Here is a 13,997-nt window from a genome sequence, read left to right on the forward strand (position 1 = left end):
AAGTAACTTATCCTCCTTTGAGAGAACATGTTTAGCAGTTACTTGTATTCATTTTTCCAAGTAGAAACCAAAAGTGTTATTCAAAAGATATGCTGAAACAAATTCAAATAAAATGCTAAATTGTCCTGCTCTTGTCATTTTGTTTGAAGAATAATGTAATCATAAGTGACAAGAATCAGCCTTCAAGATAATTTATTATAAACTCAGTCCTTTAAAACTTTTGTTTATTGTATAAACATAGCCTAGTCCCATTCTTCATTAAAACTAAGCCTTTAACTCTTTAACCCTGTGGTATGGATTCATCAGAAATTTACTCCCTATGAAGCTCTTTATGATCCCAACAGTCCTGATTCCTCCAGATTGTTTTATTTCCAAACTATAAATATTGTTTTTTCACTCCTTAGTGTAGAAATTCAGCTACCTCCATATTACACGCTTACTGAAGTAGAAAACTGCCTAATCAAATAGGAAAACATTTGGCCGTGAATAAATCAGCATTTGTCCAGCATTTCAAAGTGTGAAACTAGGCAGACAAGCACCTATCCTAAGAGTTCTGCTTTCTCTTCCTTCCCTGTAGGTAAATCAGCAGCTAATATGGCCACCGCTGCCATCTGTCTAAATACTTCTGTGGTTGTCCTGAATTAACGCCGCAGAACTAGTGGAAGAAGTAATTAAGATTTTATTTTTACATTTCATCACCAGATGCTCTATAATATAAATGTATCTGTAAACATTCAGATGGATTAAGCTTGTAACAAGTAAAGCAATAAGTGTTTAAAGATCAACTAATTCAGAACAAGAAAAACTATTTTAATATGTTGACTTACAGTGTTCATGGATTTTATTTTTCTAAAACTTTAAATGAGAATTGCTATAGATTTTATTGATAGTATAAAAGCATATTCTTGTGTATATTCAAACAATAAATGCTAACATTGTCATTTATTCTACCTTTAAGTTAATGAATAGATAAATTACCAGACATTAAATTGTGATTTCCATTGTTCCACTCTATGGCCTCTTGAAAGATCTTACTACAGTACCTTGTACTCAATAAATAACCAGAGAATAAATGAAACCCATATAGATCCTTTCAATTTCCATATAATCAGTTGAAGAAATTTATGAACAAGAAAGAATAATCTAAATTCTCTTCAGGAACAATCAGTGAGGTTATTTGCAAAGCTGAACTACAGGAAACTAAATAAACGCATACATCTACACTAAAAGTAATTTTCAGCTTGAGACCTAGAAAGGGAATTCAGTTTGCTTCTTATTAGACAATGCTTGTGTCAATTATAAGTTCAAATTGATTTTAAATTCGAATATCTCTACTGTGAAATAGCAACTGAAAAAGAAAGAAAAATGAGTGATTTTTTTTCATCAGTCACAAGAGAAACCAAAATCATGTGAAAAAGTAACTTGTTTGTAAAATCTTTTTTTCTGATACAGTTCTAACTTTCTATTGAAGGATCCATTGGAGTGTACATTTTCTTCAGGCAATGCCTTTGGATTACCTTATTTCCTTTTACTTTTAAAACCTAGTAAAGTCCCTAGAAACTCAATAAATATTTGCAGAATAAATGAACCGGCTGACAAGAGACTTCTTGCTTTCTTGTTATGCAAAAAACTTTCAGTAAGAGATTCTGATTAGGATTTACAAATACAGGTTTTAATGCTCCGAAACAGATTATTGCTAGTGCTGATAAAAAACCCTTATTGTTAGTTTGGTACTTAAAAGAGTAATTGTTTGGCATTTGGATATATATTTAATATTTAGTACATATAATACATATATTTAGTAAGGTTCACTATATGACTATAATACATAATATTTGTGCCCTTCAGGTTTTCCATCTGCAAATGAGAATAAATATGGGAATATCTTATTGAAAGAAATATCTATTACTACCCACTTTTCAGATAAGTATGCATGAGCCAATAGTTAATTATAAAGATCTTTCCGAATAAATTTTCGTACATATGCACACACACATTTAGATAGCTAGATAAGATAGATGGACATAGATAGATAGATGAAAGAATAAATGAACAAAAAGAGAAAAAGAGAGAAAAAATGAAAGAGGAGGAGGAACAACAGAAGTGAGGTGTAGGTAGAAAATTAGCCAGGAAAAAGCCAAGTAATCATGGTGTACATATTAGTCCATTTAATTTTAGACTTGGCTTACACTGAATCTTGTCACTAATTTACCTGAAAATTCATCTGTAAAAATTGTTGTTATTTTCAAACTTCATTTTAAGCATATATTTCTCAGCTGAATCTAACAAAACAAAGATTTTCATATCAAATAATAAATGTATTAGAGGCTGGTATAGTATTTCCCTTAAATACTGGCTGCAGTGAATAAGGAGACCCACAGTGGTCTGGGCTCCGCTGGAACACGCAATCATGCATGACGCTGTAAAAAATGTCTTGACTAGTTATAGTCAATGTTGTCACTCTAACCTATGCTCATCTAAATGCAGTCATTTATCCTCCTATGAAGATTTCATTTCACTTCACCCAAACCCAGTCATTCCTCAGCATTTAGCATATCATTTTGCACATGTATATTTATAAAGAGGGTTCTGTAAAACACATGCTTTTTATGATATATTTTCCCTATTATGATTTTTCCCTCTCAGACAAGAATCAAATATATATATTTTAAAGATGGGGTTTCACCATGTTGGTCAGGCTGGTCTCGAACTCCCTACCTCAGGTGATCTGCCCACCTTGGCCTCCCAAAGTGCTGGGATTACAGGCATGAGCCACCATGCCCGACCATAAGAATCATAAATATTTGTAGGCATCTTTTATTTGAAATGAACTTTACAGTTAACCATAGGTTCATGCCTTCTTTCTGAAGAGTAAGTGGTGATAAATATTCTTATGACTTTTCAATAACATATTTTAGTATTTTAGCATCTGTTTGCAGATGTAAATTCAAGTAATAGAAATATTATATGACATTCTCAATATTTAGAAAATCTCTTCTCCAATCTCAATAGTTAGACTGAGGTAAGAGGAGGCAAATTTCCAAGCAATTCAAACAAACGAAATAATTTGTTTTGAGCAAACTGAATATTTTTGCTGATGATGAAGTCTCGTTCTCTAACTAAATCAACAACAGTTAATTGTATCTCTACTTTTAACTGACCCACAAAAATCTAACTTAGTCAACGTTTCCCAATCAAAGGAATCAAGAGAAATAACTGTGAAATATGTAGAATTCTGAAACATAAGTGGGTATAAATATTCTTATGACTTTTCAATAATATATTTTAGTATTTTAATATCCATTTGCAGATGTAAATTCGAATAATAGAAATATTATATGACATTCCCAATATTCAGAAAGTCTCTTCTCTAACCTCAATACCTAGAATGAGATGAGAGGAGGCAAATTTCCAAGGAATTCAAACAAACAAAATAATTTATTTTGAACAAACTGAATATTTTTGATGATGGTTAAGTCTTGTTCTCTAACTAAATCAAGTTAATTGCATCTCTACTTTTAACTGAGCCACAAAAATCTAACTTATTCAATGTTTCCCAATCAAAGGAATCAAGAGACATAATTGTGAAATATGTGGAATGAGATAAGTTAATTATATAAAAATAATTTCAGATATGACATTTATTTAGAATATTTATTTTGATGCTTTGTAGAGTTCAACTCTCAATTTAAATTAGGAAGACACAATACATAGAATTATGTGTTTTATATAACGTAGGGTAGTGAGAAAACTCCTGAAAATTATATCATGTAAAAAATGTGATCAGTTCAGAGTAAGCATTTAATTAATTAATTTATCACCTGTATATAGCTTATCAATTTCCATAGGAAAATTATTGCAGACTGGTCATCTAGCTACAGTGGGAGTTTCACCACTCTTTTAGGTCTCTACGTTATTTAACTGAACGTGTGAGTGCAGGGTAGGGGGTTCATAAAGATTCTCAAAAGAAATTTCATAATCACTTTTCCATCTATTGCTACTTTCATTTGAAACCAAAGCTCTCATAAAAGTGTACTCAGATAATGTGAAAATTATTTATGCTATTCACTTGCCAACTATCACCAGTGTTTAACCACCCCAGTCTTGCAGTTCCTTGCTTTGTGGTTTTCTATTTGTTTTGTTTGTTTGGTTGTTTGTTTGTTCTGGCCTCTTTGTTTTAACTTTTTATCTTAATTTGCCCAACTCACTTGATCAAAGATCATGCTTGGACTTACATTCCTGGCTTCAGACTCTAAGAGCTCCAGACTGATGATTTGCCTCTGGGCCTTGGTAATCACCACCACACTCACTCCCTACAGTATCCCTCCCACCACCAACTCCCAGATTAGAACACAAAAATTATGCCATGTTTTCCTCCTGAATAGCAAAAGTCTGGAGCACAGAAAGACACCCGTACCCATAAAGCAGAATTGACATTTTGTACCAGATAATTCTTATTGTGGAGACTTTTCCTATTCATTGTGGAATGCTGGGCAGCACTAAACCCGCTGCTCACTAGATGCCAGTAGTATTTTCCCCAGTTACGACAACTAAAATTATCTCCAAACGTTGTCAAAATTGCCTGGGGAGTAAGAGTCACCCCACTTTGAGAACCACTGCTATAAAGAAATAAGAGTGTGAGAGGCGTAAGGGGAATTTATCTGTTGACTATACTACTGTCAAACAATCACAATGTGTGAACAATGTTGCGTGTGATCTGAGAAACACAGAATGGTAAGGCACACTTTTTATCCTCATGAAACTTGCAATATAATATGAGAAATGAAAACAAGTAACTAGCACACAGAACTGGAAGACATGAGAGTGAATGACCTCTCAATATGCATTCAGAGAAAGGAAAACAAAACTCTCATTGGAAAGATCAAGAAGGGTGCTTGGAGAATGTGGTCTTGAAGGAAAAGTAGGATTCCCAAAAGCTAAGATGGGAGGTTAAGGTCTTAGATGGAGAAGAAAGAGAACATTAGAAATCACTCTCCAGAAAGAATGTGAACAGCTTTGAACTCTGAAAATTTTAGACATTATTTAGGTCATTACTAAGGAATCTTTTATTTGGGGACATGACATAATGAGATAACGATGGCCTCATGGCTCCCTGTTCTCTTGCTTTTGTATTTAACTTCTCTTCCCCACTTTCACCAGAGATTGTGGAGGAAGAAATGAGGAGTTTGTCATCATTCCAACAAACTGTCCAGAGCATTTTTGTTGGATGAAAGTGAATCATCATGGAGCTTATTGTTACAAAGTTGTTATTTGTATTTTTATATACTTATAATTTGTTACTATACAAATTAAATAGCTTAAGAAATAGTCTGAAAATTTTAACAATTTTAAGAAATGAGCCAAAAAAAAAAATGGTTACGTTCCTGTGAAGTTTGGGTGAGAAATCAGCATTCAGGTTTTACTGATATGTAAACTGACAACACTATATAAAGAAGAAAGGCAAAGGATAAAGCTAGGCATCTCTGTTTAGGACACTGGTTCTTAAACCTTTGCGAACTTACGTTTCTGTTTCAGTATGTAATAGAAATGCTAGAATTTCTTCCCAGAAAAATACCATAGGTGCTTATTTATAAAATTTCATCTAAAACTTTAGGGTTTTTCTGACTTTCTGGAAACACTACATGGCTCTTCTGGGCATCCATAGTTGTCACGTTATAAGACCGAGACAAAACAAGTTACAGAATACAAGATTTAGAGCATTGCTTCAGAGACCAAAGGAGCAGCAGAAGTGCCTAAAATACCCTATGGGGCAGTTTAGGAGCTGAAATCCCTGGGATCTTCATAAATACTTGGCATCATTTTAACTAATATGAAATAGAAAATGAGTTAATTATCATTTTCTATTTAAGTTCTAAAAGTTTAAATTACTTTTACTAAAGGAAAATTGCTGTATGTCTTGAAAACAATATGATAGATGAATACAAATATTCGTGAGCTGCAATCAGAAAAGCTCTAGGGCTTATTCCAAGCTGATTAAACTTAAACTAGTAGTTTAACCTCTCTGAGCTTTGGTTTTATGGTTTGTTTGTTTGTTTTTTTTAAATAATAAAGTATTGGACTATGTTATATTGAAGCCGTCTATATGTCCTAAAATTTGATAATTTAAATAAATTCATCTAAGTCTAAAAAATTAATACAAATAAAAAACTTCTACAAATAAGAATCGCTACAGTTATTCCCAGAGTAACATATTTTCAGGAAGTGATTCAAAGCTAGATGTGGTTGAATTGCCAAATGGCTGAATTTGCAAAAGTAGGCGATAATTAAGTCGCTATGCTCAACCCTTATTAAATATTAATGAATTCTCCATGACTTTGAATTGGAAGCGTATTTTACATGAGAGGTTCTGACTGGGCTGTCGGAATGATGAATCATCTCTCACTCAGAGGTGGTCTTCCCCAGCTCCAAGGTACTCATAGGCACTACCAGGAAATTTATCTGTGGTTGACTGTGTTGTACTTGGCTTTTAACTATTTTTTAAAAAAGAAATTCTCAATATTGATATCACCATGCTTTAGCCTGCAGGAGCAAAAGATTTTCTCTACAAAAAAGAGCTTGACATTAGAAAAATAATGCACTCAGCCAAGGCTCCAATCATCTGCACGCACTCACCATTTGTGTGGGTTTACATCTGGCTGCATACACACCAGGGCTGAGGATCCTAAATGCATCTGGGGAGCAGAAGCTGGTCAGTGTAGTCCTCTCCACCCACATTTGTTGTTTGTTTTTGTAACACATGTTAGGCACAAAAGAGACAAACAAGGGTAGAATGGTTTTCTCCTTTCCCATCTGGTTGTCTGCCAGAAATACAAAGCCCAAACAAAGCATCAGATTTCAACATTCTGACTGTTGAGGAACCCCACTTTCTTGTTCTCTATTCTTCACCATTTTTCTTAACAAATATTTTTTCACCAAGTGGAAAGCAATGTAGTTCAATAAAATACAGGGTTATTTACTTGTACCTTCTTCCGATTCCTGGTTATTAACACTGTACTGGTGGGATAGTGCCTCTTGTGCTTTATTTCATAGGAATGTATGCTCTTATAAGAGCTATATATTCACAGTATTTTAAACTCCTGAAATGAAAAATACAGATAATCTTTGGTGTATAAATGACCTCCGTTGTATGAATTAATTAAAAGTTCTGCTGTTTGTAGGTCAAAATATATGTCTCATGGAAATAACTTTAAAAATAGTGGATAGGACACAGGATTAGAAAAAAAGAGAGAGAGAAAGAGAAAGAAGGTTGGGGAGAAAAGAAAGAAAGAAGGAAGGAAGAAAGGGAGGGAAGGAGGGAGGGAGGGCTAAATAGACATATCAAATATAGTATACATTCTTTTGCATGCAAATATTTTTGTCCGTTCTATAATGCAAACTGGAAATCCCTTAGAGCTGAGCAACAGGGGGAGAGACGAGAACTCTTTCAGGTGGGTAAACTATGTGCCTAATAGGGAGATGATAATGGCCTCTGTCCCATAGAAGGATCAGCATGTGGCAACATTGCCAGAGCTTCCATTTCAAGAGCCTACACGATGCCATAAGCTAAGGATGGTATGGTCACCCCACTGGTTCACATTTATTAAGCAACTGTAAATTGAGTGTTTTAATGCCAGAGATTGCCAAAAAATAATTAAACCCTCCTAGATAAAGACTTTTGAATTAGAAATATGTCTGAGACTTTGGCAATCTATTATTTTCAGTTGGTTTAGTGAGCATTAATGAACATTACTAGCAATTTGTTCTGTTTAAGTTTTTAACTTAAATTTTTTCACATTTGTAAAATTAGAGAATAGCAGCATGAATTTATATATTTCCACCCATTTCGGTTCAAAACTCAATATTTTGAGTCCTTTACATCAGTTATTCTTTTTTTCCATCCTTTTTCATTGTCAAAGTATTTCATAGCAAAATTTAGATCTCTAATCATGTATATTTCAGTTGTACAACTATAAACAAATGTATTTTGTGACACAATGGCAATGCCATTATAATTCCCAATGAAAACAGTTTTTCCTATCATCTATTAATAACACCCTGTTTATAACAAACTTTCCTTTATTGCCTATAAAATGTCTTTTATGTTAGGTTTGTTCAAATCAATATGTAAACAAGGTGCACACCTTAAATTTTGTTACGTATCTTAAATATATTTTCACCTTACGCAGTCCCTTCTTTCTCTATTTCTTCCCGTAGCACTGACCTATTATCAGATTCATATTGGTGTCGTAATTCTCAGTGGCTGTTTTTCCCTTTAGCATTATTTAACTCATTTCTTTGTTTCTCATGTGTCCTCTAACTGAAAGCTAACCCTAAAAGTGAGTCATGTCTTAAAATATCGTAACGATGTATTGATAGGTAGGCTCTAACACATCAGTTTAGATTGTGAATAAAGAAGAGTAAAGTATCTTGGTACCTGCCATGATTGGTGGCATATCCCAAATTGTCCAATATTATTCATATACAAAATGTCTTACACATGGGGTGCTGTGCTTTTTTCATGATATCTACCTTGTTTCTATCTTTCTTAGATTTTATAGACTCAGAACTAGGAGATTCTTACTGGGAAGTGTTGTGAGAATTAATCAGAGAGTTAGGGACTAGATATTGAAGTAACTTTAATTGTTAAAATATCCTTTTACATATTTGACTTTGAATTGTGCCTCTAAGCTGGAATGGTACACGATGCCTTGAAAGGTAAGAGATGATTTGGGGATTCTATTTGAGTAAACAGGATCACCCTAATGCAATAGATTACTGCTGCAATATTAAGTTGTTGCTGCATGGCTGATTACAGGGTGAAAAAACTCCAGACAACTTAGCACAGTGTTTTCACACTTGTAGTTATGCTCTGCTTTCATAAATAATCAAAGCCATAGTTGAAAGGCAAAAAGTGTAACAACATGAAATCTAAAAGAAGTGTGCCTTGGTGATAGTGGTATGTATTACAGTAACATTCATAATCCTGAGAACAATATTATTATGTAGATATGTTACTCTTTCATTTTAAAAATGAGGAAATGGAAATTGAAATATCAAAACCTAATAATTTCCCCAAGATCACACAGTAATAAGTGGAGGTTCTTGGAGCCGAACTGAAGCTTGTAGCTCTTAACCATGACACCATGCTGCCTGTTAGAATAGAGTTTTGAAATTACTATTGTCTTTATATGGATTTCAGATTTCAGAGGAACTTTTCCTCACTCTCTAATACCAACCCTGAATCTTGTAATATCTCTTAGTTCATGTGCATTTCTAATGTGAGTATTTATATATTAATATATGTTTAATGTTAACTATATGTGTAAATATTCCTTCTGTTTTAAACAGGTCATCAATTACCTTGGTCCTTTGGAACTGATTCTTAATACTCCTAGCCATCATAGAGTTCACCATGGTAAGAAAGTTCTATTTCTTCTTTCTTTTGTTCTTCATGTCTTTAAAAATTACATTATTATTTGCCTGCCTTCATTTAATCGCAGTTTCCCAGTATAGCCAGCACACATTTTACAAATAAATATAGTTTCTTCTTTTCTGTCTTCTCTGGTACAACTTCCAGAGTATGAACTGGTGGGGTGGGGTGGGGGAATTTATCTATCTGACTTTTGGATTTTTCTTTCTACCTAAATCTTAGCTCCATTGTAGTAGAAAATGAGTTAACCAGCTGAGGAAATACACATTTTATGTTTTAAAGGATCCTGTCAAAGGCTACTCCTTGACCCAGTGCTGAAGGTCATTCCCATCTATAGTCAGAGAGTTAGTGGTCTTGAAAACTGTTTTGATTTAAGGAAAGCCCAATAAATAACACTTTACTTTCCTGCCTGAGGCCTTGAACAATCTCAACATAATCTACCTTTCCCTGATAAGGAGAAAATTCTGTGACTAGTGCCTAAGGTATAAAGATACCAACTTAAGTAATAACAAAAATGTTTACATTGTGGACTCCAAGCCCTTTATAGTAGTGTGCATATAAGCATTATTAGTGATAGAAAAAATAGAAATAATTCAAATGTTTTTCAGCAGTAGACTAGATACATTTTATATCATATATGTAACGGAGAATGATGTAACAGTGAAAAATGCCCAAACCATTGCTACGTGCAAAGGCATGAATAAATCTCACAAACCATACTGGGAGAAGAAAGCCAGTAAAATAAATAAATAAACAAATAAATGCTATTGTCCTGTTTTTATAAGTTTCCAGTCTTCCCCGGCTACCCTGAATCCCTGAAGCGCTGCCTTCCCAAGAAGGGCAGGTCCCTTTGTTTATGGCAGGGAGCTGAGCAGAAGCACAGGCTTCCACAGGAGGAGAGAGGACAGGTCAGGGTGCAAAAGCGGCTTCCTCTTCCAAACCCAACAGTCATTCTCCCAACTCCAAGGAGGACAGAAAGTCCCTGGTTTATGATGGTTTGACTTCTAATTTTTCAACTTTAACAATGCTGGGAATGTGATCCGTATGCAGCAGACACCGTCTCTTGAGTACCCATTTAGCTATTCTATGTTTTACTTTCAGTACTGCATTCCATAAACCATGTGAGATATTCAACACTTTCTTATGAAATAAGCTTTGTATTAGATGATTTTTGCCTAAGACTGCAGGCTGATGTAAGTGTTCTGAGCATGTTTAAGGTAGGCTAGGCTAAGTTATGATGTTCAGTACATTAGCCACATTTAAAAGCATTTTTGACTCTCAATGTTTTTCAATATAGATGGTTCATCAGGATGTAACCCCACCGTAAGTCAAGAAGCATCTCTAATTAGTGGGGGAGTGGAGAGGCCAAGGCAATTATACACTTGCACTTCCTTCCATATAAAAGGAAATATAAGGAGTGGAGAAGAACAAGTCCACATTACAAAATGAAACAGTTGCTATTTCTTCTGACTGCATTTTCACACTCACCTTCTTATTGACAGCACTATTGACATTTTTGGACAGATACTTCTTTGTTGTGGATGATGCTCTGTGCATTGTAAGAAATTTAGCAACCTCACCGGCCCCCACCCATTAGATGTCATTACTATCCCATCCCAGGTGTGACTACCACTGATGCCTCCAGAAATTCCCAAATGTCTCCTAAGGGGCAAAATGCTTCCCTACTTATTCAGAACCATTATTTAAATCATCTATATATAGCAGTGGTGTCTGCGTCTGTTCAGCCAATCTCTCTCAATTTTTACACTATGGAAGAATTTTCCTTGTATCTGTGCTTTACAATATGTGGTTGTATGCATGGAACCCATGCAAAGGAGTGGGAACTCGTGAAGATAGTTGAGTTTCCTGGGGTAGTGACTTGTTAATTAATTAATTTTTTTTTTTTAGATTTACAGTCATGTGGATGTCATCATGTCTACTTAAGTTTTTTGAAAAATGTATTAAAGAAATAATGACCAGCTATTTACTTTGTAATTTGATTATTTTGCAGCAGGAAAAACATATATGATAAGAGTTTTGAAAAAATTAAGGGTAATTTAATTTTCACTATGGCTTTTATGATCTTAAAAATTAACTAGTCAAGTCTCACTCTAATTAGAAAATTTTCTTCCTGAAACAGATGCAGAGAAAAGGAACAGAGAGACAGCACATAGTCCTGAAAAATTATTTACATTTATTCCATTTCTTATACTGAAAAACTGTGACAAGAAAGCATACATATAGTTTTAAGAAAATCCTTGCTTTTTTTACTATAATTAATTGAAAAATAAAAACGAAGATTCCTTTACTAGAGAATAAAATCTGATGTTGTAAATGAGAAGACATTCCCAGGAAAATTATTCTCCTGCTTAAATCTTAATTTTATGAATATGTTCTAAAAACAAGATGGTGGTATCTCAAAAAATACAGTTTTATTTCTCTGAAAAAAATTTTCTAATATTTTGTCTCATAGGCAGAAATCGTTATTGCATAGACAAAAATTATGCCGGTGTTCTTATTATTTGGGATAGAATTTTTGGTAAGTAAAATGTATTAAAATCAAAGAATTAAATCAGCTTCTTCACGTACAGGAAACCAAATCTCATATCCTTAATGTTTATCTTCCAGGGACATTTGAAGCAGAAAATGAAAGAGTTGTATATGGTTTAACACATCCCATTAATACATTTGAACCAATCAAAGTGCAGGTAACATACTTGTTTTTTATTCTTTCTGCATTTATATGATTTCATAAATCTTATGGTTAAGAGAAAAATCAGCTGTTGAAAAGTGGATGTATATTAGAATAACCTGAAAACAATTTTTAAATATAGAAAACTCACAAATGACTCTGGTACACAAGCAAAAGTTTGAATCAAATTAGGCAAAATACATTTAAAAACAACTCATTATAAGAATTTTCAAATATGTCTACTGCCTAGAATGAAAGTGTCTTTTAAACATATCCTTTCCCAGAATAGACCTGAAATATATTCATGTATTCAGTAGGAGCAATAGCAACATGTATAATTAAGGCTGATCCCACAGTAAGAAAAATATTTGCTTTCAGGGTGCATGACTCCAGTTAGAAATTCAACATGAGGCCTTTGCCTTACTCTTCTTGGACCCAAGTGTCAGGAACTATTACAGATGGTTAAGTCTGTGCATTACCTCACTTGCTAAGACTTGTCAGACTGGACCAGTTTTCTGTTAGACATGTGGTACTAGTTGTTCATCGGTCTCAATGGTTGGCGCTAGAGAAATGAGGAATGTCTATGAAGCTCTGATCTGTCAGAGGCAGACCACCGCAAATCCTCCTGGGGTTAGGCACTCATAAATGAGAAAAAGATAAGAATCCTTGAAACACTGAAGAGGTTGGTCAATGACAGCTCTGTACAGGGGACTGCTTACAACATTCGGCAAGTGAGGAAATTACTAGCTCATGTTGGGTCAGCTTTTCCAGACTACTTCGAGTTTCACTGAAAGTTGTAATAACACAATTGTTGACATCTATTGAGCTTTTACTATGTGCACTGCTAACAGCGCAGCAGAAAAGTATTTAGTGTAGCTATTACTAAAATCTTATGCAGTAGTGACTCTTTTTATTCCCATTTTCTGCTGGAGGAAACCGAGGTTCCCAGAATTTAGGTAATTCACCCAAGGTCACAAAGCTTGTTAGCTGTAAACTTAACCAAGGTAGGTTGAAAGCTAAGCCCAAGACTTGCTTAACTCAATACGCTGTGCTGCTTTTTTACATAAAAGGCCATAACAAATTGACTTCACTTGTTCAGTGAAAGTCATGTTTTTCTTTTCTTTTTCTCACTCTGTCACCCAGACTGGAGTGCAGTGGTGCAATCTCAGTTCACTTCAACCTCCGCCTCCCGGGTTCAAGTGATTCTCCTGCCTCAAAATCCCATGTAGCTGGGACTACAGGCACATGCCACCATGCCTGGCTAAGTTTTTGTATTTTTAGTAGAGATGGGGTTCCACCGTGTTACCTGGGATGGTCTTGATTTCCTGATCTCGTGATCCGCCTGCCTCAGCCTCCCAAAGTGCTGGGATTACAGGCATGAGCCACTGTGACTGGCCAAAAGGCATCTTAATCTCCTAGTACACCAAAAGAAGAAAGATGATTATCTCTCTTCTTTATTCTCAACTACATGGCATTTCTCTCTGTGTCTCTTTGTTAGACTTTACTAAGAGTATGATATGGCCAGGTGTGGTGGCTCAGGCCTGTAATCCCAGCACTTTGGGAGGCAGAGGCAGGTGTATTACAAGGTCAGGAGTTCAAGACCAGTCTGACCAACATAGCAAAACCCTCTCTTTATTAAAAAGTACAAAAAAACTGCCTGCCTGTAGTCCCAGCTACTTGGGAGGCTGAGACAGGAGAATCCCTTGAACTCAGGAGGTAGATGTTGCAATGAGCCAGATTGCACCGCTGCACTCCAGCTTGGGCAACAGAGTGAGACAAAATAATAATAATAATAAAGGAATATGATACATTTTTCAGGAGAATAGAGGCAAATATTTTGGATCTTTTCTTAATAATAAGCTTTATATAAATACA

The 13,997-nt window shown here is 34.7% G+C and overlaps 1 protein-coding gene across 5 annotated transcripts in view; it reads left to right on the forward strand.

The window, feature by feature from the left end:
* The window catches only part of AGMO (alkylglycerol monooxygenase), a 441,694-nt gene that overhangs the window by 193,955 nt on the left and 233,742 nt on the right, over positions 1–13,997 (forward strand). For all 5 annotated transcript variants that reach the window (XM_064380350.1, XM_021674184.2, XM_064380352.1 and 2 more), the window contains exons 7-9: positions 9,349–9,415; positions 11,904–11,969; positions 12,059–12,138. In XM_064380350.1, coding sequence (XP_064236420.1) covers positions 9,349–9,415; positions 11,904–11,969; positions 12,059–12,138 — 213 coding nt within the window. The remainder of the gene's footprint in view (positions 1–9,348; positions 9,416–11,903; positions 11,970–12,058; positions 12,139–13,997) is intronic.

This window comes from Aotus nancymaae, unplaced genomic scaffold (genome assembly GCF_030222135.1).
Source record: "Aotus nancymaae isolate 86718 unplaced genomic scaffold, 86718_ANA_hifiasm-v0.15.2.pri h1tg000025l, whole genome shotgun sequence".
NCBI lineage: Eukaryota > Metazoa > Chordata > Mammalia > Primates > Aotidae > Aotus > Aotus nancymaae.